Genomic DNA, 19,514 nt, shown 5'->3' with positions numbered 1-19,514 from the left:
CCCTCCCCTGCAGGCCTGGTCACCCCTAACTGCCCTCCCCTGCAGGCCTGGTCCCCCCCAACTGCTCTCCCCTGCAGGCCTGGGTCCCCCCTAACTGCCCTCCCCTGCAGGCTTGGTCATCCCTAACTGCCCTCCCCTGCAGCCCTGGTCCCCCTGAACTGCTCTCCCCTGCAGGCCTGGGTCCATCCTAACTGCCTCTCCCTGCAGGCCTGGTCGCCCCCAACTTCCCTCCTCTGCCAGCCGGGTCATCCCTAACTGCCCTCCCCTGCAGGCCTGGTCACCCCAACTTCCCTCCCCTGCCGGCTTGGTCCCTCCCAACTGCCCTCCCCTGCTGGCCATCTTGTGTCCACATGGGGGCAGGATCTTTGACCACATGGGGGCAGCCATCTTGTGTGTTGGAGTGATGGTCAATCTGCATATTACTTTTATTAGATAGGATAGAGGCCTGGTGCATGGGTGGGGGCCAGCTGGTTTGCCCTGAAGGGTGTCCCAGATCAGGGTGGGGGTTCCCTTGGGGCATGGGACGGCCTGGGCGAGGGGCCTGTGGTGGTTTGCAGGCTGGCCACGCCCCCTGACAACCCAAGCGGAGGCCCTGGTATCTGGGGTTTATTTATCTTCTACAATTGAAACTTTGTAGCCTGGAGTGGAGCCAAGCCTTCTGCTTGCTCCATGGTGGCAGCCATTTCTGTTGTGATTCATGTATCTTCTATAATTGAAACTTTGTAGCCTTAAGCTGAGGCCTGGGCCGGCCAGGGCTACAGAAGCGTGGCTTCCTCCATCGCCATGGGCAACCCTAGCCTCCTGCTCTTTCCAGCTCCGTGGCTGCCGCAATTTCTGTTTAGTTTTATGTATCTTCTATCATTGAAACTTTGTAGCCTTGAGAGGAGGCCTAGGCCGGCAAGGGCAGGCGGAAAAGCTTCCTCCATTGCCAGGGAAACCCATGCCTCCCTCCTGCTCTCTGTGGCGGTAGCCATCTTGGTTGGGTTTATTTGCATATTTGATCCTGATTGGATGGTGGGCGTGGCTTTTGGGTGTAGCAGAGTGGTGGTTAATTTGCATATTACTCTTTTATTAGGACACTAGAGGCCTGGTGTACTGGTTGGCGGGGGAGGTGCCTCAGCCTGGCCTGCACCCTCTCACAGTCTGGGACCCCTCGGGGGATGCCTGCCTACCAGGGAGCAGGACTAAGCTGGCAGGCAGACATCCCTCTCGCATCCAGGACCCCTCACTCCTTACCGCCCACCTGCTCGTTGCTCCTTAGCTCTGCCATGGAGGTGGGAGAGGCTCCTGCCACCACCACTGCACTTGCCAGCTGTGAGCCCAACTTCCAGCTGAGCAGTGCTCCCCCTGTGGGAGTGCACTGACCACCAGGGGCAGCTCCTGCATTGAGCATCTGCCCCTGGTGGTCAGTGCACATCATAGTGACTGGTTGTTCTGGTCGTTCCACTGTAACGGTTGCTTAGACTTTTATTACACAGACTAGAGGCCCAGTGCACGAATTCAGGCACGACTGGGCTCTGGCCAGCCTGCCCTGATTGGGGTTGATCAGGCTGGGCCGGCCAGGGGTAGGGGACGCAGGAGTTTGGCTGTCTGGTGCTGCCCCCGATTGGGGTGTTGCAGGCCGATCAGGGGCCTAACTGGCCAGAGGGGGAGGTGCCAATCGGGGTCCAGATCAAGCTGGTTGGCTGCCACAGTGCGCATCATAGCCACCAGTTGTTCTGGTTGTTCCACTGTTCAGTTTGCTGGGCTTTTATATATATATATATATATATATATATATATATATATATATATATATATAGAGAGAGAGAGAGAGAGAGAGAGAGAGAGAGAGAGAGAGAATGAGAGAGAGAGAGAGACTACAGGCCTGGTGCATGAAATTTGTGCACTGGAGCGTGTCCCTCAGCCCAGCCTGCACCCTCTCCAATCTGGGATCCCTCTCACAATCTGGGACTGCTGGCTCCTAACCACTTGCCTGCCTGCATGTCTGATTGCCCCAATTGCTTCTGCATGCCTGCCTGATCCTCCCCCAGCTGCCCTCCCCTGCCAGCCTGACTGACGCCTACTGCTCCCCTGCCGGCATGATCGCCCCCAACTGCCCTCCCCTGCAGGCCCGATGGCCCCCAACTGTCCTCCCCTGCAGGCCCGATGGACCCCAACTGCCCTCCCCTGCCAGCCCAATCGCCCCCAACTGCCCTCCCCTGTTGTCCCAGTCGCCCCCAACTGCCCTCTCCTGCTGACACGGTTGCGCCCAAACTGCCCTCCCCTGCTGGCCATCTTGTGACAACATGGGGGCGGCCATCTTGTGAGGGTGCAAGGATCACCCAGGCTTTTATTAATATAGATAGTACTGGAAGTAGTAGCCAAAACAAATAGACAAGAAGAAATAAAAGGCATCCAAAATGGAAAGGAGGAAGTAAAATTGTCATTATTCATAGATGACATGACATTGTATATAGAAAACCCTAAAAATTCCACCCAAAACTACTACATCTAATAAATAAATTTTGCAAAGCAGCAGGATACAAAATATTTAGAAATTGGTGGCATATTTATACACCAATTATGAACTATCAGAAACAGAAACTAAGAAAACAATCCCATTTACTATTGCAACAACAACAACAAAATAAGGTACCTTAACCAATTTAACCAAGGAGGTAAAAGTCCTGTATTCAAAAAATTATAAGATACCAAAGAAAGAAATTGAGGATGACACAAATAAGTGGAAGCATATATTGTACTCATGGATAGAAAAAATTAACATATATTTTAAATGTTCACACTACCCAAAGCAATCTACAGATTCAACGCAATTCCTATTAAAATATGAATGGCATCACTCGTAGAACTAGAACAAATATTCCAAAAATGTATATGGAATTACAAAAGACCCAAATAGCCTCAGCAATCTTAAGAAAAACAAAGTTGCAGGCATCACACTTCCTGATATCCAACTGTACTACTAGACCATAGTAATGAAAATAGCATGGCATTGGGACAAGAATAGAGAACCCAGAAATAAACCCATTCCTTTATGATCAATTAATATTTGATAAAGAAGGCAAGAGCATACAATGGGGAAAGACAGTCTCTTCAATAAAAAGTACTGGGGAAACTGGACAGATACATGCAAAAATAATGAAACTAGACAACCAACTTGCACCATATACAACAATAAACTCAAAATGGATTCAAGACTTAAATGCAGCCTGTCCCCTGTGGCTCATGGCTTATTGTTAACCAATCAACCAAGATGTCATGGTTTGATTCCATCAGGTACCATGCTCAGGTTTTGGGTTTGATCCCCAAGAGAGGGTGTGCAGGAGGCAGCTGATCAATGATTCTCTCATATCATTGATGTTTCTATCCCTCTCTCCCTCTCCATTCCTCTCTCTGAAATCAATTAAAAAATTTTTTTTAAATACTTAAAAAAAAAGACTTAAATTTAAGTCACAAAACCATAAAAATCTTAGAAGAAAACATAGGCAGTAAAATTTCAGAAATATTTCTTATAGCAATATTTTTGCCTAAGTCTCCTCAGGCAAAAGGAACAAATGAAAAATAAACCAATAGGGATACATCAATCTAAAACCCTTTTGCACAGCAAAAGCAAGCACTAAAAATATTAAAAGGGCCCTAGCCAGTTTGGCTCAGTGGATAGAGCATCAGCCTGTGAACTAAAGGGTCGCAGGTTCAATTCTGGTCAAGGGCATGTAACTCGGTTGCAGGCTCCTCCATGGCCCAGGCCCCGAAAGGGGTGCATGCAGAAGGCAACTAATGTGTTTCTCTCACACCAATATTTCTCTCTCTGTCATTCCCTCTCACTTCCACTCTAAAATCAATGGAAAAATATCCTCAGGTGAGGGAAAAATATATGTGTGTATATATACACATGTATATATGCACATTAAAAGGAAACCCACTATATGGGAGAACATATTTGCCAATAATACAACTTGTTAATTCTCAAAATATAAAAGAACTTATACTACTCAACACCAAGAAGACAAACAATCCAATTAAAAAATGGGCAAAAGACCTGAATAGACACTTCTCTAAAGAGGATATAGATGGCCAATAGACATATGAAAAAAATGCTCATTGTCACTAATCATCAGAGAGATGCAAAGTAAAACCAGAATGAGTTATCACCTCATGCCTTTCAGAATGGTTATCATCAATAAATCAACAAACAAGTGTTGGTGAAAACGTAGAGAAAAGGGAACCATTGTGTACTGTTGGTGGGAATGCAGACTGGTGCAGTTACTGGAAAACAGTATGAGTTTCTTCAAATTAAAAATGAACCTACATTTTGACCCAAAAATCCCACTTCTGGGAATATATCTGAAGAAACTTGAAACATTAAGCCAAAAGAATACATGTACCCCATGTTCACTGAAGCATTATTTACACTAGGTGCCCAGTGCATGAATTCATGCACCTTGAAAGGAACTGTGGGCCAGGAGGCTGCAGTGGACACAGGGGCGGGTCTCGGCTCATCCTCTGTACCCCCGCCCAGCACCTCCCACCATGGCTCCTGGTCCCATCTGCCGGCAGCCCTGCTCCTACCACTGCTGCTCCTATGTGCTGACAGCACTGGCCCTGCTCGCACCCACTGACAGGGTGGAGCAATTAGGGCCGGCGCCAGCAGTAGGTGCGAGCAGGCCTGGTGCCATTAGTGGGTGCAAGCTGCAGCTGCTGCCCCAATCGCCCCTCAGGAGCAGGGGGAGGTGGAGAAGCCCTCAGGGGTGATCGGGCAGCCACCGCTCACACCTACTGACGGCGCCAAATAATTGGGACTGGTGCCAGGCGCCGTCAGTAGGTGCGAGGAGGCTGCCAGCCCTGATCGCCCCTCAGGAGCAGTGGGAGGTGAAGCCCTGAGAGGCAATCGGGGCTGGTAGCTGCCGCTCACACCTACTGATGGTGCCAAGCGAATGGGGCTGGCACCGGGTACTGGCAGTGGGTGTGAGCAGTGGGCAGGACCATGGCACGCAGGAGCAAAAAATTTTCAGTAACCACCAGAGGCTCGCCCCAATGACAGTGACCGGTGCCCCACTTTGGTCTGGCGCCCCTGCTCACCTGCTCCACCATCTCACCACAGCCGACGCCCACCATGTTCTGTGCACACCCCCTGGTGGAGAGCACACATCATAGCAACCAGTTGTTCGATTGTTCCGCTGTTCCGTACATTTGCATATTAGGGTTTTATATACATAGATAGCCAAGGCTTGGAAACAGTCAAGTGTAAATCAGTACATGAGTGGTAAAAAAGCTGTGGTACATTTATGCAATGGAATCTACAAGGCTGTAAAAACAAAAAAGGAAATCTTACCTTTTGTGATAGCATGTGAGGACATGGAGATATAAGATAGTCAGAAAAAGACAAATACCGTATGATCTCACTTATATGTGGAATCTAATTAACAAAATAAACTGATGAACAAAATAGAAACTGAGAAATGAATACATGGAACAGACTGACAGCTGTCTGAGGGGAGGGTGTTTGGGGGCTAAATGAAAGGTGAAAGCATTGCAAAAAAAAAAAATCCCCCAAAACACAAACACAGACAACAGTGTAGCCAGAAAGAGTGGGGAGGGCAGAGATGGACAAAGGGGAGGAGAATAGGGACAAAAAGGCTTTGTTTGGCGCAACAGGCAGTCAATGCAGGATGAAGATGTTTTGTATACTTGAAACCTTATGGTTTTGTGAACCAATAAATTCAATAAAAAAATAAAATTAAAATTAAAAAATAAAACCCTGTCATCTGCAAAGCCTTTACCCACAGGTTCCCACCAGCACAGTAGCAAGGATCATTTCCTGTGTCACCACATTAAATACCATCTGTCCCCAGTGGCTAAACACAGCTGATGAGCAAAATGGAGACCAATTGTCCTTCATGGAACTCACCACTGCGCGTGAGCCTGATGCATTGGGTTCTCTGAAGAACTTGAAAGAAATAAACACTCAAATGGTTCTTTTAACACAATGGAGGCCATAAATGAATAATAAATGGTTTGTTTCGTGCTTATTTCTGTCTGTCCCTGCTGACAGCTGGCTCCCAGTACCAAGCCCTGCTATAAGTGAAACTTCTATGCTCATGTTATTAAAAAACAAAACACCAGTTACTAAGGATTTGCTGGGGAAAACACTCACCTGGGAGCACACTCCCAGTCAGTAAGGGCAGCCACCTAATTCTTGGAGCTGTAAATGTGAGCTTATTGGGGTTGCAGGGGTGGGGGGGGTGGTCTTTGCATATGTGATTAAATTCAGAATCTTGAAATGAAGAGGTCATCCTGTATTTTATGATGGGCCATAAATATAATGAAGTGTCCTTGCAATAGAGACTACAGACAGTACAAGGTCATATGAAGACACAGGCAGAGACTAGCATGATGTAGTTACAAGCCAAGGAGCACCAAGGACTGTTGGCAGCCATCAGAAGCTGGAAGGGGTAAGGAATGGAGGGCTTGTGGGCAGAGCCCACATCTTCATCTTCTACATCTGCCCTCCAGAAGTATAAACAAATATTCAGTTTGTGTTTCAAGCCACTCAGTTTGTGGTAATTTGTTATGGTAGCCCCAGGAAACCAATACAAATCATACTACTCTTTTTGTAGGTATTTTGAAATCTCCATAACTTGCAAAAAAATTTTAATAGCATATTCTTCATTTGTGAAGTGAGACTGTGGCAAGCTGCGAGAGGCTCCAGAAAGGCCCTGAAGAAGGAACTAACTGGACTCATGAGTTGAGTCAGAATTATGAACATCCTGTGATGTCCCATCCCCTGCTCTCCCTGAATGCCATGACCCATTTGGTCCTATGGATCCCCTGCTCTCCCTCAAGACCCCTCTCTCACTGGGCTGCTCCTGTTCCTGAGACCCTTATGAGGACTGTCTAAGAGTCTGCAATGGACCATCTAAGTGGCCCCTGCTGTTTCATGCCATCATGTAGATCTCAGGGCACCTGCAGAGGCCTCTCCCTCTCCATCTCCCTGCCTGTCTTATTTCTTCATAGCCCTGTTCCCACCTGGCATGATAGATCTCTTTCTTAGTGTTATCACTCCCCTTCGTCTCAACCTGTGTGCATTATGTAGGATCTTGACATCCATTTTGTGTGACACCAGGGCTCTGGATACATAATAGAGAAGTGGGCAAAGAGGAAGGGCAAAGCAAATGACTGTGGAGAGGTCAAGTAAAGATCCAAGCATCTCCTGAGCAGCCCTGACCTCAGATAAACCCTTCCCTAACAAGAGAGCAGGTGTGCAAGGTTGGTAGTCTCTAAAGTGTCACTGTGTCCCTAGTGAATGGAAAGAAGGTGTGCCTGTGTGCTGAAGCAGGGAGCAGAGGCATCCTGGGGAACACTGACTAGGTCCCATCCTCTGTGTCAGCCCCCTGAGTCTCATGCTTACTTGGAGCAAATGTGACAGGCCCTGCTACCCATGCCCACCCTCCTCCCAGATGATGAGCTCCTGAATAACAGCAGCTCCAACTCTCCCAGGGGCAGTGCCAAACCATCCTAATGACTCAAGAGGAAGCCAACATGCTGAGTCTGCTTTGTCTTAGACACAATGTCAACACCAGGCCTGAGAATGTCCCCAAGCTGTCAGGTCCCCAGCTAAGAAGACCCTATGGACATCATTCTTCACACTTACCCTGACATCGGGCCTGTCCAAACCAAACAGAGGCAAATGGGGTGGTGTGGCACACAGACTTTATTCTGACCGCCCCCACCTCCTGGGTCCAAGCCCATATCCTGACAACAGAATGGGCTCACTCAGCACTTAGAAAGACCCTCTTGTGTGCAGTGTTGGTGTAAGGATGCCAACGCCACTCCACATCTGCTGTGGCCTCCTGTTCCAGGGTGCCAAGGCGAATCATGTACACTGGTGGAGGGGAACAGAGACATTATCAACTATACAGCCAGCATTCCCCCATCACCAGACCTGAGATAAAGTCCAAACTCACACTTGAACTCAAAGCGAGGGCCAACCTCGGTCAGCTCCACGTTGCGGTGGTTGGTCTTCCTGTACACATGGTGTCTGGGGCAAAGGGAGGCAAGGGCAGGAGTGAGAGGAGGCAGCAGCAGCTATAGGTCAACCACCAATAGTACAGGGACACAAAGGTCAGGATACAATCCCAGAGCCCAGCCCATGGACACACCGGAAAGAGATGTAGTCATTCTGGTTTGCAAAGGTGATGACCCGATGGCTGTCTTCTTTGGGCACAGGGAACAGGTAACGAAGTATGTCAGAGACCTGGGGCAGAGAGAAGATTGGGGAATGCCCAGCCTGGCACCGCCTGCCCCCAGCCCTAGTCCCATGACCCCAGACTCACCCTCTTGCCCAGACGGGAGGAGAAGCCATGAATGATGAGGTGAGGTTTGGCCTCTGACACGGTGCCCAGATTGGGGATGTCATGCCGCATAAGCACATTGCATAGTGTGAAGTAAGCAGTGGGGCCAAAGGGCAGGTGGCTGACAATGAACCCCACTGGTGGGGCCAGATAGGCTGTCAGAGACTGTCTGCTCTTATATGGCCAACCCGGCAAACACCCTGCTCCCTCTCACCAGCCTTACCAGGTGTGCCTCGATGCTCATGGATAACTAGCAGGTCGGTGACACCATTAGCTTTGCAGGCTCGCACCAGTGCCCCCACTTCATGTCGGCCACGGTTCATGCGCTGGGCACCGGGAAACACCAACTTCAGCTCCTGCACGTGTACACACACTAGTTAGGACTCAGGCCACTGGTACCTGAGCATCTTCCATTCCCTGCTTCTTTTGATACCTTTGCAAACATCTTGAGGCGTGAACTGGGGTCTCGGGAAGTAGTGATCATGACCTTGGGATCCTCAACCCCTGCCCATCGATATTCATCATCCACATGATTGGTCACACCTGTTAGATGCATGAAGGGCAAGAACATGAGATTATCTTGGGAAGTGAAATACTAACTTGTGAGTGGCCAAATTCATTCAGAGCTGCACCATCTGACAATATCTTCAGTGATAGGATGCTCCACACCCACACTGGGCAATAGGGTGGCACCAAGCCACATTGGCTACAAGCACAAGTTTAATGCAGAGCTGTATTTTCTAATTTGATTCAATTTCACTCATCTAATCTGTATTAATCACATAGAGCTAGTGGCTATTGTGTTAGCATAAGTACAGATTCTAATAAGGCCAAAGGTAACAGACTCCTATATCTCCTAACAAATATTTACAACATTTGTGATTCCTTTCATATGTGTTGAATAACACAATGAGTAAAACATCTGGGTGCCAATGAAGTGCTGAGAGCTCGGGAAATGGTAGTGAACATAATGGACACTGTCCTGTCCCAGCAGAATTCACATTCCAGTAAGTGGGACCAAAGCAAAGCAGAGAGTAAGTTGGGTGGTATCACATGTGTCTCTAAATGGAATTGGGAGCACTCAGGACAAGCTCCTCTGAGTTGCCATCAGTGCAGAACCATGAGGACTCAGGGGCACAGTTCCAGGAACAGGAGTCACAGAGCCTTTCCTCAAGGTGTCTGAGGAAAGATATGGAGGCCAGTGGGCCCCAGTGCATGAAGAGGAGTTGGCCCAGAGTGTTGGGGAAGGTCACCTTCACCACCAGCGTCGTCAAACTCCAGGGAACCATGTAAGGCCAAAGCCTCCCTACGTAACTCCGTGGGGATCAGGTGGTTCTCTGCAGGGGAAAGACAGAGGGATTAGTAAGATATACATATGAAGGTCTCAGTTAATACAACACTGTGACTTACAAACCTGATGGGAAAAATACCTTTCTTACACCTTTCTGATCAGAGATGATACTTGGGGGTGAGAGGGAGGCAACCCAGCGATCAGGGGAAGGTGACGCCCCCATCACTCTTCTGCTGCTGCCACTGCCGGCAGTGCAAGCCTTGGCCTGCCCTGGTTACCTGAGCCTCAGGCGGCCACCACCCGAGGCTTGCCTGTGCCTTGGGCTGGCCCTGGGCAGCTGGGCAGCCAACATCCGAGGCTCGCCTGCACCTCAGGCCGGCCCTGGGTGGCTTGGGGGCTGAGGCGACTGGGGGACTCCGGAGGCAGGCATGCAGAGCGGCTGTGCCGCGCCTGCTGCCCCAGCGGGGCTGAGGGCACTGGGTGCTGCCATCTTTGAGGGCGTGGCAGTCAGTTAACATATTCCCTTATTATTGGCTGTGAGCGCCGCCATCTTTGTGAGAGTGTGATGGTCAATTAGCATATTCCCTCTTTATTATATAGGATTGTGACATTCTTTGAGTTAATAAAGTTATTGTAATAATAACCTGAATGTCTTTCCATACAAACAAATGTAAACCTACTTTTGCCAACCCATGTATACTGACCATTTTCCATTTCTTAAGATGGGCGGATAGTTCACAGTTGTTTAATATGCTTAGCATAAACATACACACACATAACCACACACACTTTATATATATCTAACAACTAGGAACATCAAAGTGAATTTAAAATAATCAGATACTGAGCTGATGTACCTTCAAATAAGAAACAAAGCTTCACCAACACAAGAACTAACACAACTGGGTAAATAAATATGTCATTTTTAATCAGGCATGTGTGACAAATTAGTATGGCAAATGTAAAGTGGGGAAAACATTGCAAAATTAGACCCTAATTTACAACGCAAATAAAATTAAATTATATACGGATTAACAGCTTAAAAATGCAAGGGACTCATAATACCACTAAAAGAAAGCAAGATATGCTTTAGTACCTGGTACTAAAGATAACGAGATGAAAAACTACGGGGAGTGGAGGTGAGGAACGTCTAAGGACCATAGGGATAACTTTAAATTTGAGAAGAACTAGACACACTGTAAGCAAAATTAGTAGGCAAGCTGTAAAATCTCGATACTGTAGCATAAATGACAAGTATTTCATACCATCACACGGAGGAGCATTTGCAAGCAACAGAAAGACCCAGCAGGCAAAAAAAGTGACCAGTAAATACTTAAAAAAAGATGCCCAACTATACTACCAAAGAAATGCTAATTAAGTCACTTGGTCTTTCCATTGGGTTTTAAAATGCAAACCCGCAGTCTCTCTAAAGGCTGGGTGACGCCACCGAGCAGCGGGGACCTTACCTTCGAGCGCGCGCCGCACCTTCTCTTTCCTCTCGTAGGCGGCGCGCTGCGCCTCCTCGCGGGCCTTGCGGTAGAGGTACTCGCGGCGAAGGCGCGCCTCACGGCGCAACTAGGGAACAGCGTGTCGGGTTAGCCCCTCTTTCTCCAAGCACGCTCGGCCCCGGGGAACCACCCATCCCGAGCCCACAGACCTCATCCCCAGCCCTCCGCGAACCCCCAACCTCCAAAACAGAAGTTCAAACATTCCTACCATCCTGAGCGTCGCTTCCACGTGCGTCTCAGAGAATCTGCGAGAGCTGCCGGCACTACGCAGCCCTCGCTTCCGCCCTCAACCAAGAAGGTGGTTAGAGGTTCACTAAACGCTGCTGTCGTCAAGATTGACCAAAGTTTAGATGGCGAACCGTGGATGGGAGTCACAAGGCGATTGGCCAGCCCAGAAGCGCATGCTCACTGAAGCAACCAATAGGCAGAATAAATGTTAAGATGTTGTTAGGCGGCCTGGGGCTGCCATTAATAAAGATGTCTGTCCTTGGCTTCACCATTTGTCGCGGCTTTGCAGAATGCCTAAATTGAAGATGATGTAACGCTAGTTATGCCATTGGCGGCTTGAAATAGTGCAGCAGCTGTAAAACCAGCACAACGGTAGGCCGCAGGATCGCTTAACAGCTCCTTTTGGAATTAAATCTAAAGCCGTTTCTTCCTTAAAATGGTTGCTACGCCTCCTTCCTTCGCCACAGCGATAGCCCTACTTTTAAAATGCAGCCGCTTCCAGAAGCGACTCGGAACCCCACAGCTCTCGCCAACTTTCCGCTGGCTGATCCGCTTCGGATGCTAAGCGCAAAAAGCGACTACTCAGCCCCAAAATGCTGCTGCTCTGAGGACGCTTGCCCTTAGAAGACGAGACCCCACGGCTTCCACTGCGGCTTCCACTACATGAACGCGGGGCCCACAGCGACGGCGGATCTCGAACGTCCATTGGCTACACTATCGGCACGGCGAGCGGTGATTGGGCGGACCTGCGAGGAGGCTGGCTCCAGATTAGAGTGCCTTGGGCCATGGCGGCAGCCGGTTTACGGGCGGAGCTAGACTCGCTGCTACTGCAGCTGCTCTGGGACCTGGAAGAGCTGGAGTCAAAGCGGGCGGCGCTGAACGCCCGGGTGGAGGAGGTGGGAGCCTGGGGCGGGCGGTCGGTCATGCCGAGGTAAACCGGGTTTTACTGATCCTCTCTTTTTCCGCAGGGCTGGCTTTCGCTCTCCAAAGCTCGCTATGCCATGGGTGCTAAGTCGGTAGGGCCCCTGCAATATGCCTCCCGCATGGAGCCCCAGGTCTGCGTCTGCACCAAGTGAGGAGCCTTGCATGCTGAATCGGGTTGGTGGGGAATGTCCAGGGTGGGGCTGTCAAAGATCCATCCTCCTTTCTCTTTCTTTAGCGAGGCGCAAAATGGACTCCAGAAGTTTCGTGTGGTAAGAGCCGGCGCCCAGAGTGCAGAGGAGGTGGGGCCCCGTGAGGCAGGTGAGCCCCCCTTCCCGTCAGGGACCCCTCCAGATGTCAAAGACAAAATACAATTAAGGAGATGATTTTATTCAAGTTGATTCGATAGAGCGTCCTAGATATGAAGATCAAAATGTCTCAGCAGAGTGGTTTTGGCCTTAGACTTTTATAGGGAGAAATAGGTGAAGTCTTTTACAGTTGGTATTGTTTTGCAGTTACAGGAAGTCTCAGTTAGTTGGAAAGAAAATGTTTATCTCTTTCAGAAGGACAAACTTTCAATCTCAGCTAGTCATTCATGAGACAAAAAACAGGGAGTTGGAGGGTCTCTCTGACCTTTCAGCATGTTCAGGCAAAATGGGAAAGGTCAGTTGTGAAAGCCACAACCTGCACGCCTAGGGTTCAGGATCTGGAGAAGGGCTGCGCACAAATGAAGACACTAGACAAGAAATATGAATTTGGAAATCATGGGGGGCGGGCAGGCGGAGAACCCTTCTCTAGTAGAAAGGCTTCACTGGGACCCAGGCCCTGTTAGCTTTTATACAATTTTAGAATACACATTTTGCCCTTAGGCAGGCAGGCAATCTGGTAGCAGACATATTATCTTAAAGGTCAGTAAATATTAGTAAAGATTTAATTTGAGACTGTTAGGAATTGCTTGAGCCACCATTGTCTGTACAGAACAATTGGTGCATAGCTTTTAGCCCTTGCCAAAGCTCAAGATCCATCAGCCTTCTGGGTTTCCTGTTTGCACTTTCATGATAGTGTAGACCAGTGGTCAGCAAACTCATTAGTCAACAGAGCCAAATGTCAACAGTACAGTGATTGAAATTTCTTTTGAGAGCTGAAAACCGACTTCTGCTCATGAGCCACAAAGTTTCAATCGCACTGTACGTGCGCGCCCACACGTGGTATTTTGTGGAAGAGCCACACTCAAAGGGCCAAAGAGCCGCATGTGGCTCGCGAGCTGTGGTTTGCCAACCACAGGTGTAGACAATGGATAGCTTTCAGCAGTCAGTGTATGACTTTATCTAAACAAGGGTTGGTTTTATGAGTCTTGAGAAATTATGGATAGTCTCACATTTGAATCACAAGTGGGGAACAGTGGTTTTTTGTGGTAAGCTGTTTTTTGAATCTTAAAAGGTTGGGGAGATTTTGCAGCCATCATTATTTTCCAGGATCATGAGCTCAGAGTTCAACATTGTCACCCGGAAGATAAGGGCCAGGTAATAAGACTCCAACTTCTACCCTTTCTTTCTCCAGCTCTACGAAGGCGCAAGGGCCTTACTAGGATTCCAGAGCCCGAGCCCTTCTCAGCCTCCCCAAACCCTCTGAACTGGTTTGGAATCCTGGTTCCACATAGTCTACGGCAGGCCCAAGCCAGCTTCCAGGAGGGTGAGTGGACTCTGCCAGTTGACCATGTGGCTCTAAGTCAAAATCGGACCCTCTAATGCCAGGGCTGGGATTAGTCTACAAAGGGTTTTGCAGGTTTTCTCCATTGCATACTTTTGTTGCATGCCTGCTGTTTTTTTCTGAAAGCATTTACAGCATCTTGGCAGTGTTCTGGGCTCATGATCGGTGCTCGGGATACAGCAGGAAATGAAAGGCACAAATATTCCTCATAGAACATTATACTATTGAGGGGAGAAAGACAACCTGCAAATAAGTAATGAGAATTGTTATGCAAAAATAAGATAGGGTGTGGTAGATGAATTGGGGCTGGAATGGGCTGGGGGAGCTGTGTTATGAAGGTGGTCTGGGGGAACAGTGTTCTAGGCAGAGGGGTCAGCCAAGGTGAAAAGGCAAGATTGCATGGGGCATTGCGGAGAAGAGGCCAGTGGACTAGAGTTGGTGCAGCAGAGAGAACCAGGAGCTGTGGTTAGAGGGCTCTAGGCCCCAGTAATTTGATGGCTGTATAGACCCTGTTGAGGACTTTGGAAGTAATGGGGTAGACTTGCAGCCTGACAGGAATCCTGTGGATTCTGCATGGGAACAGATGAGCAGAGGTATGAAGTAGGCACCAGGGAGCAGCCAGGCTTAAGATGCAGGTAGAGGTTGGTACATACTAGATCTCAAGGTCTTCCTTTTACTTTTTTATGGCTTTCTCAGAATTTATGAGAATCATCTGGCGATTTTATCCTGACAAGCCCCAAGACTACTGACTTTCTCTGTCTTTTGAGAAAAACTCCCCCTACTCTCCTCCTTCCCCCAAATGACTGACTTGTTTGTTTGGTGGGCAAAATAAACTCCTTCTCTCCCCATCCCTTCCCCCTCCTTTCCTGCATTCTTTGATTGGGGAGGAGAGGTATTAACCATTTGTTCTCAAGTGTCCTTGGCTGGGAAAGATAAGACTTTGCTGCAAACTGGCTGCAAGTTGCCCAAGCTGTTTGGCCTTGTTTAATTTTCTTGTCTCAGTTTCCTCCTGCCCTGGAATCTTCTTAGCTCCTTAATATCCTGCTATAGAACCCCCCCAGGATTTGCTGACAAATCAATTTGGGAATAAGGGAAGGATAAGAGGGAAGGATGAGCCCACTGGCTAGCCAGGAATCCTGGGAGGATGGAGCTGCCCTTATCAGGTGTGCGGGGAATTCGGAGCAGCAGCTGAAAGGGTATTGTTGTGTTCCTAGTGCTGTGTGGTGGAGATTCTGTGGGCAGTTGCACACATGCATCTGGAGTTTGGAAAAGGCTTCAGCTAGAGAGAGAGATTCCAGAGGTCACTGCATAACTCTGGTATTTAAATTCTCAAGTTTCTGACACATGTAGCATTAAAGCTAAGGTGGAGTAAAATCAGCAAGTGGACAGGAAGTGAAGGAGAGGAAGTGGGGAACCATTAGAGGAGACTGAGAAGCAGTAGTGAAGCAGGAGTAACACCCAGAGGGTGAGGTATCCCAGAAGCCAAAGGGAGAATGTGTTTCCTGGATGGAGTTGATCAGATGTGTGGCCAGCTCTGCTGCTGGATAGGTAGGCTGAAGACAGGACTTGCCAGTGCACTGGTTGGCATGGAGGCCCAGAGGACTTGGCAGCAGCCATTCCAGCAGAGGCATCAAGCAGAAGCCACCTAAAGGTGGATCCAGGGTGTGGAATACTGTTGGAGGCAGAGAAAACAGATGGAAGGAGTGAGGGTGAGAGCAGTGAGGGACTGTGGTAATGGAGAAAAGAAAGAAGAAAATAAGAGCATGAGACAGTGTGTAATGATCTGTGGATTATTAGTTCCTGTTGGGTGATAGAAGGGGGTCAAAGAAAGTCTTTTGAGGAGGTGACATTTTAGCAAAGAACTGAAGAAGGTGAGGGTGTGGGTCCAGTGAGGTTTGGAGCAGCCATTGCAAGGGTGTACCTGGAATGTTTTAGGAATAATAGAGGCCTAGCGCCTTTCCAATCCCTGGCAATGTCCAGATTCCCTTGAGTCATGTGTCACACTACAGATACCATGGTGACAATTTCTCCCCTTCCTCTAGGCCTGCAGCTGGCTGTAGATATGGCCAGTCTCCAGATCCACATCAACTGGGGTCGAAGCCAGCTTCGGGAGCTCCAGGAGAAACTCAAGCAGCTTGGGTTTGGGGCCGCCTGACCTGTGGCCACAGAAGAAGACCATGAGTTCAGTTGTTCTTCGATATGGTTGCTTTATCTCAGGCCTTCTTCTTTCACAGCTTGCTTGGCCTCTATCACTACCACCCCATCTCAGACAGCTAATCCCCCCCCCCCCACACACACACACACATACCTTAAAATTTCTCCAGTCTGCTGTTTCCAACTTTGTTATATGTGAAAGTTTAAAGAGACAAACTGAGTAATGTTCAAAGTCACTACTATGAAACCACTTCCTGTCCTTGTTTTAGGATACACTCATATGGGGAGGGTCAAAGCTGATAGGTTAGTTTATATTAGGGAGCAACAGAGCAATCTCATGCATAAATCACTGCAGGAGAAGTAGTGCATACCTAGTGGCAGAAATAGGTGCTTCAGTTTCACTAGATCCTCAAAACTGATTTTGATGGAAAGAAAAAAATATACATGGCTAGCAGATCAGGTGAATAATTTCACATTGATAACAAACACAATTATCTGCATCATGGGCAGCCCTTGGCAGGTTTTAAGCAAAAAGTAAAAAAGATCTAACCTAGATTTTCAAATGAACTATAAGAAGAGACCTTTCAGGTTTTGAAAAACCTGCCTTCTATCTTTTCAGCAGTGAGGCTGAACCTTTTCTAATTTGTTAAAAGGCCAATTGTATTTGCTGTTCTGGGAACTCTGTGTCTTTATTTCATTTTCCTACTGGGTTGTTGATATTTTCAGCAGTTTCTAAGGAGCTAATTTTTATGCTTGGGGAAAATTGGTCATTTGTTCACAATATGAGTGATTTTCCTAGTTTGTCTTTTAACTTTATGGTGGTTTTTTTTTTAAATACCTTTATTGTAAAATAAAGCACATTACATTATAGAACCACAAAGAATAATTGAAAAGCTTAACGAATAATTAAGATGAAAGCTATAGTAACCATCATCCAACTTGTGTTTTTTAGTCTGTTTTGTTTTACATTTTATTTTTTTCATTTATATTTCATCACCATTTATCCCCCATATACCCTCTTCCAACCTCTTCCTCCCCTCTGCAATCACCATACTGTTGTCCCTGTCCATAAGTTCTCCCCCTTTTTTTTTTTTCTCAATCCCTTTATCCCCCACCCCAACCAGAGCTTCAATTTCACTAGTAGTGATCTAATCACATTCCCTGGTTCTTCCTGATTTAGTTTTGGAAGATTATATGTTTCTAGAAATCTATCCATATCTTCCAGATTTCCAATTTGTTGGTATATTTCTAGAATTCTTTGTATTTCTGTGGTGTCAGTTGTTACTTTCATTTCTGATTTTATTTGAGTCCTCTCTTTTTTTTTCTTGATGAGTCTTGTTAAAGGTTTGTCAATCTTGTTTATCTTTTAAAGAACCAGCTCTTGTTTTCATTGATCTTACTGCTATTTCATTTCTACTCTGATCTTTATTATTTTCTTCTACTCACTCTGGGCTTTCTTTATTTTTTCAGGCTCTTTTAAGTGTAAAGTTAAATTGTTTATTTGCGCTTTTTCTTGTTTCTTGAGATTGGCCTGTAATGCTATGAATTTCTCTTTTAGGACTGTTTTCCCTATGACCCACAGATTTTGGGTTGTTGTGTTCTCATTTCATTTGTTTCAAGGTATCTTTTGATTTTTTCCTTGATCTATTGTTAAGCCATTAATTGTTTAGTAATATGTAATTTAGTCTCCATATCTTTGGGGGTTTTTTAGTTTTCTTGTGATTGATTTCAAGTTTCATAGCATTATGGTCAGAGAAGATTCTTTTTTTTTTTTTTTAATTAAATCTTTATTGTTCAGATTGTTACAGTTTCTTTTTTTTCCCCCCATAGCTCCCCTCCACCCGGTTCCCACCCCCCCATGTCCTTACCCCCCCCCCCCCACAATGTCCTCATCCATAGGTGTATGATTTTTGTCCAGGCTCTTCCCACACGCCCCACACCCCTTTCCCCTCGAGGATTGTCAGTCCACTCCCTTTCTATTCCCCTGATTCTATTATATTCACCAGATTATTCTGTTCATCAGATTTTTTACTCAATTTTTAGATTCACTTGTTGATAGATATGTATTTGTTGTTCATAATTTTTATCTTTACCTTTTTCTTCTTCTTCCTCTTCTTAAAGAATACCTTTCAGCATTTCATATAATACTGGTTTGGCGGTGATGAACTCCTTTAGCTTTTTCTTATCTGTGAAGCTCTTTATCTGCCCTTCAATTCTGAATGATAGCTTTGCTGGGTAGAGTAATTTTGGTTGTAGGTTCTTGCTGTTCATCACTTTGAATATTTCTTGCCACTCCCGTCTGGCCTGCATAGTTTCTGTTGAGAAATCAGCTGACATTCGTATGGGTGCTCTCTTGTAAGTAACTGTTTTTCTCTTGCTGCTTTTAATATTCTCTCTTTGTCTTTTGCTCTTGGCATTTTAATTATGATGTGTCTTGGTGTGATCCTCTTTGGATTCCTTTTGTTTGGGGTTCTGTGTGCTTCCTGGACTTGTATTTCTTTCACCAGGTGGGGGAAGTTTTCCGTCATTATTTCTTCAAGCAGGTTTTCAGTATCTTGCTCTCTCTCTTCTTCTGGCACCCCCATAATTCTGATGTTGGTACGCTTAAAGTTGTCCCAGAGGCTCCTTACACTATCTTCATATTTTTGGATTCTCTTTTCTTGTTGCTTTTCCTGTTGGGTGTTTTTTGCTTCTTTGTATTTCAAATCTTTGACTTGATTCTTGTGATCCTCTAGTCTGCTGTTGGATCTCTGTATATTATTTTTTATTTCAGTCAGTGTATGCTTAATTTCTTGTTTGTCCTTTTTCATATCCTCGAGGGTCTTGCTAAATTTATCAGCCTTTTCTAGAAAATTCTTGAAAAACCTTATAACTGTGGTTTTGAACTCTATATCCAGTCGTTTGCTTTCCTCCATTTCTTTCATTTGTGACCTGTTTCTTTGTCTCTGCAATTTGACTGCTTCCCTGAGTTGATAGAGTGGCTTTGTGTGCTAGGTGTCCTATAGGGTCCAGTGGCTCAGCCTCCCCAGTTACCTGAGGTGGACACTCTTGGTGCACCCCTTTGTAGGCTGTGTGCACAGTCTTGTTGTAGTTAAGCCTTGATTGTTGTTGGTATCACTGGGGGGAATTGACCTCTAGGCCAATTGGTTGTGAGGATCAGCTGTGTCTACGATGTGAGAACTTCTGTGCAGGAGACACCCTTATAAGACAAGACTTGCTTCAGGGGGGCTTTGGTGCTCACTGAGTCTTCCCTCTGAGTGTGTCCCTTATGGATCTGAGGAGTTGTAATCTGGATGAACCCACTCTGACCCCTGGGTACACTGGCTCTTGGATCTCCAAGGAGGTGCT

At 46.9% G+C, this 19,514-nt stretch overlaps 3 protein-coding genes across 8 annotated transcripts in view; 1 reads left to right on the top strand and 2 right to left on the bottom strand.

Annotated features, from left to right (window-relative positions):
• The window catches only part of PTPN18 (protein tyrosine phosphatase non-receptor type 18), a 52,070-nt gene extending 46,470 nt beyond the window's left edge, over positions 1 to 5,600 (bottom strand). For all 3 annotated transcript variants that reach the window (XM_080661424.1, XM_080661425.1, XM_080661426.1), the window contains exon 1: positions 5,336 to 5,600. In XM_080661424.1, the coding sequence (XP_080517550.1) occupies positions 5,336 to 5,360 (25 nt within the window). In that variant the 5' untranslated portion in view covers positions 5,361 to 5,600. The remainder of the gene's footprint in view (positions 1 to 5,335) is intronic.
• A 2,094-nt stretch (positions 5,601 to 7,694) lies between these two features.
• On the bottom strand, positions 7,695 to 11,638 carry IMP4 (IMP U3 small nucleolar ribonucleoprotein 4). Its single transcript, XM_080661418.1, has 9 exons — positions 11,362 to 11,638; positions 11,112 to 11,220; positions 9,608 to 9,691; positions 8,788 to 8,897; positions 8,578 to 8,710; positions 8,337 to 8,491; positions 8,163 to 8,257; positions 7,968 to 8,041; positions 7,695 to 7,885 (listed from the first exon to the last, which is right to left on the bottom strand). Exons 1-9 carry the CDS (start codon positions 11,362 to 11,364, stop codon positions 7,773 to 7,775), a joined length of 876 nt encoding a protein of 291 aa, XP_080517544.1. The 5' UTR covers positions 11,365 to 11,638; the 3' UTR covers positions 7,695 to 7,772.
• VMA22 (vacuolar ATPase assembly factor VMA22) lies at positions 11,612 to 17,963 on the top strand. 4 transcript variants are annotated; one of them, XM_080661421.1, is made up of 5 exons: positions 11,612 to 12,113; positions 12,350 to 12,453; positions 12,541 to 12,623; positions 13,863 to 13,994; positions 16,055 to 17,963. In XM_080661421.1, the coding sequence occupies exons 1-5, from the start codon at positions 12,045 to 12,047 to the stop codon at positions 16,165 to 16,167; spliced, it is 501 nt and encodes a 166-aa protein (XP_080517547.1). In that variant the 5' UTR covers positions 11,612 to 12,044; the 3' UTR covers positions 16,168 to 17,963. The 4 variants fall into 4 exon arrangements, with proteins under 4 accessions (XP_080517547.1, XP_080517545.1, XP_080517548.1 ...); XM_080661419.1 differs by having other exon boundaries at positions 12,043 to 12,277; XM_080661420.1 differs by lacking the exon at positions 11,612 to 12,113 and adding an exon at positions 12,150 to 12,268.
• Positions 17,964 to 19,514: the final 1,551 nt, after the last annotated feature.

The sequence above is a fragment of the Plecotus auritus genome (genome assembly GCF_963455305.1).
Source record: "Plecotus auritus genome assembly, chromosome: 3".
Lineage (NCBI taxonomy): Eukaryota > Metazoa > Chordata > Mammalia > Chiroptera > Vespertilionidae > Plecotus > Plecotus auritus.
This window is presented reverse-complemented; position numbering and strand designations above follow the sequence as displayed.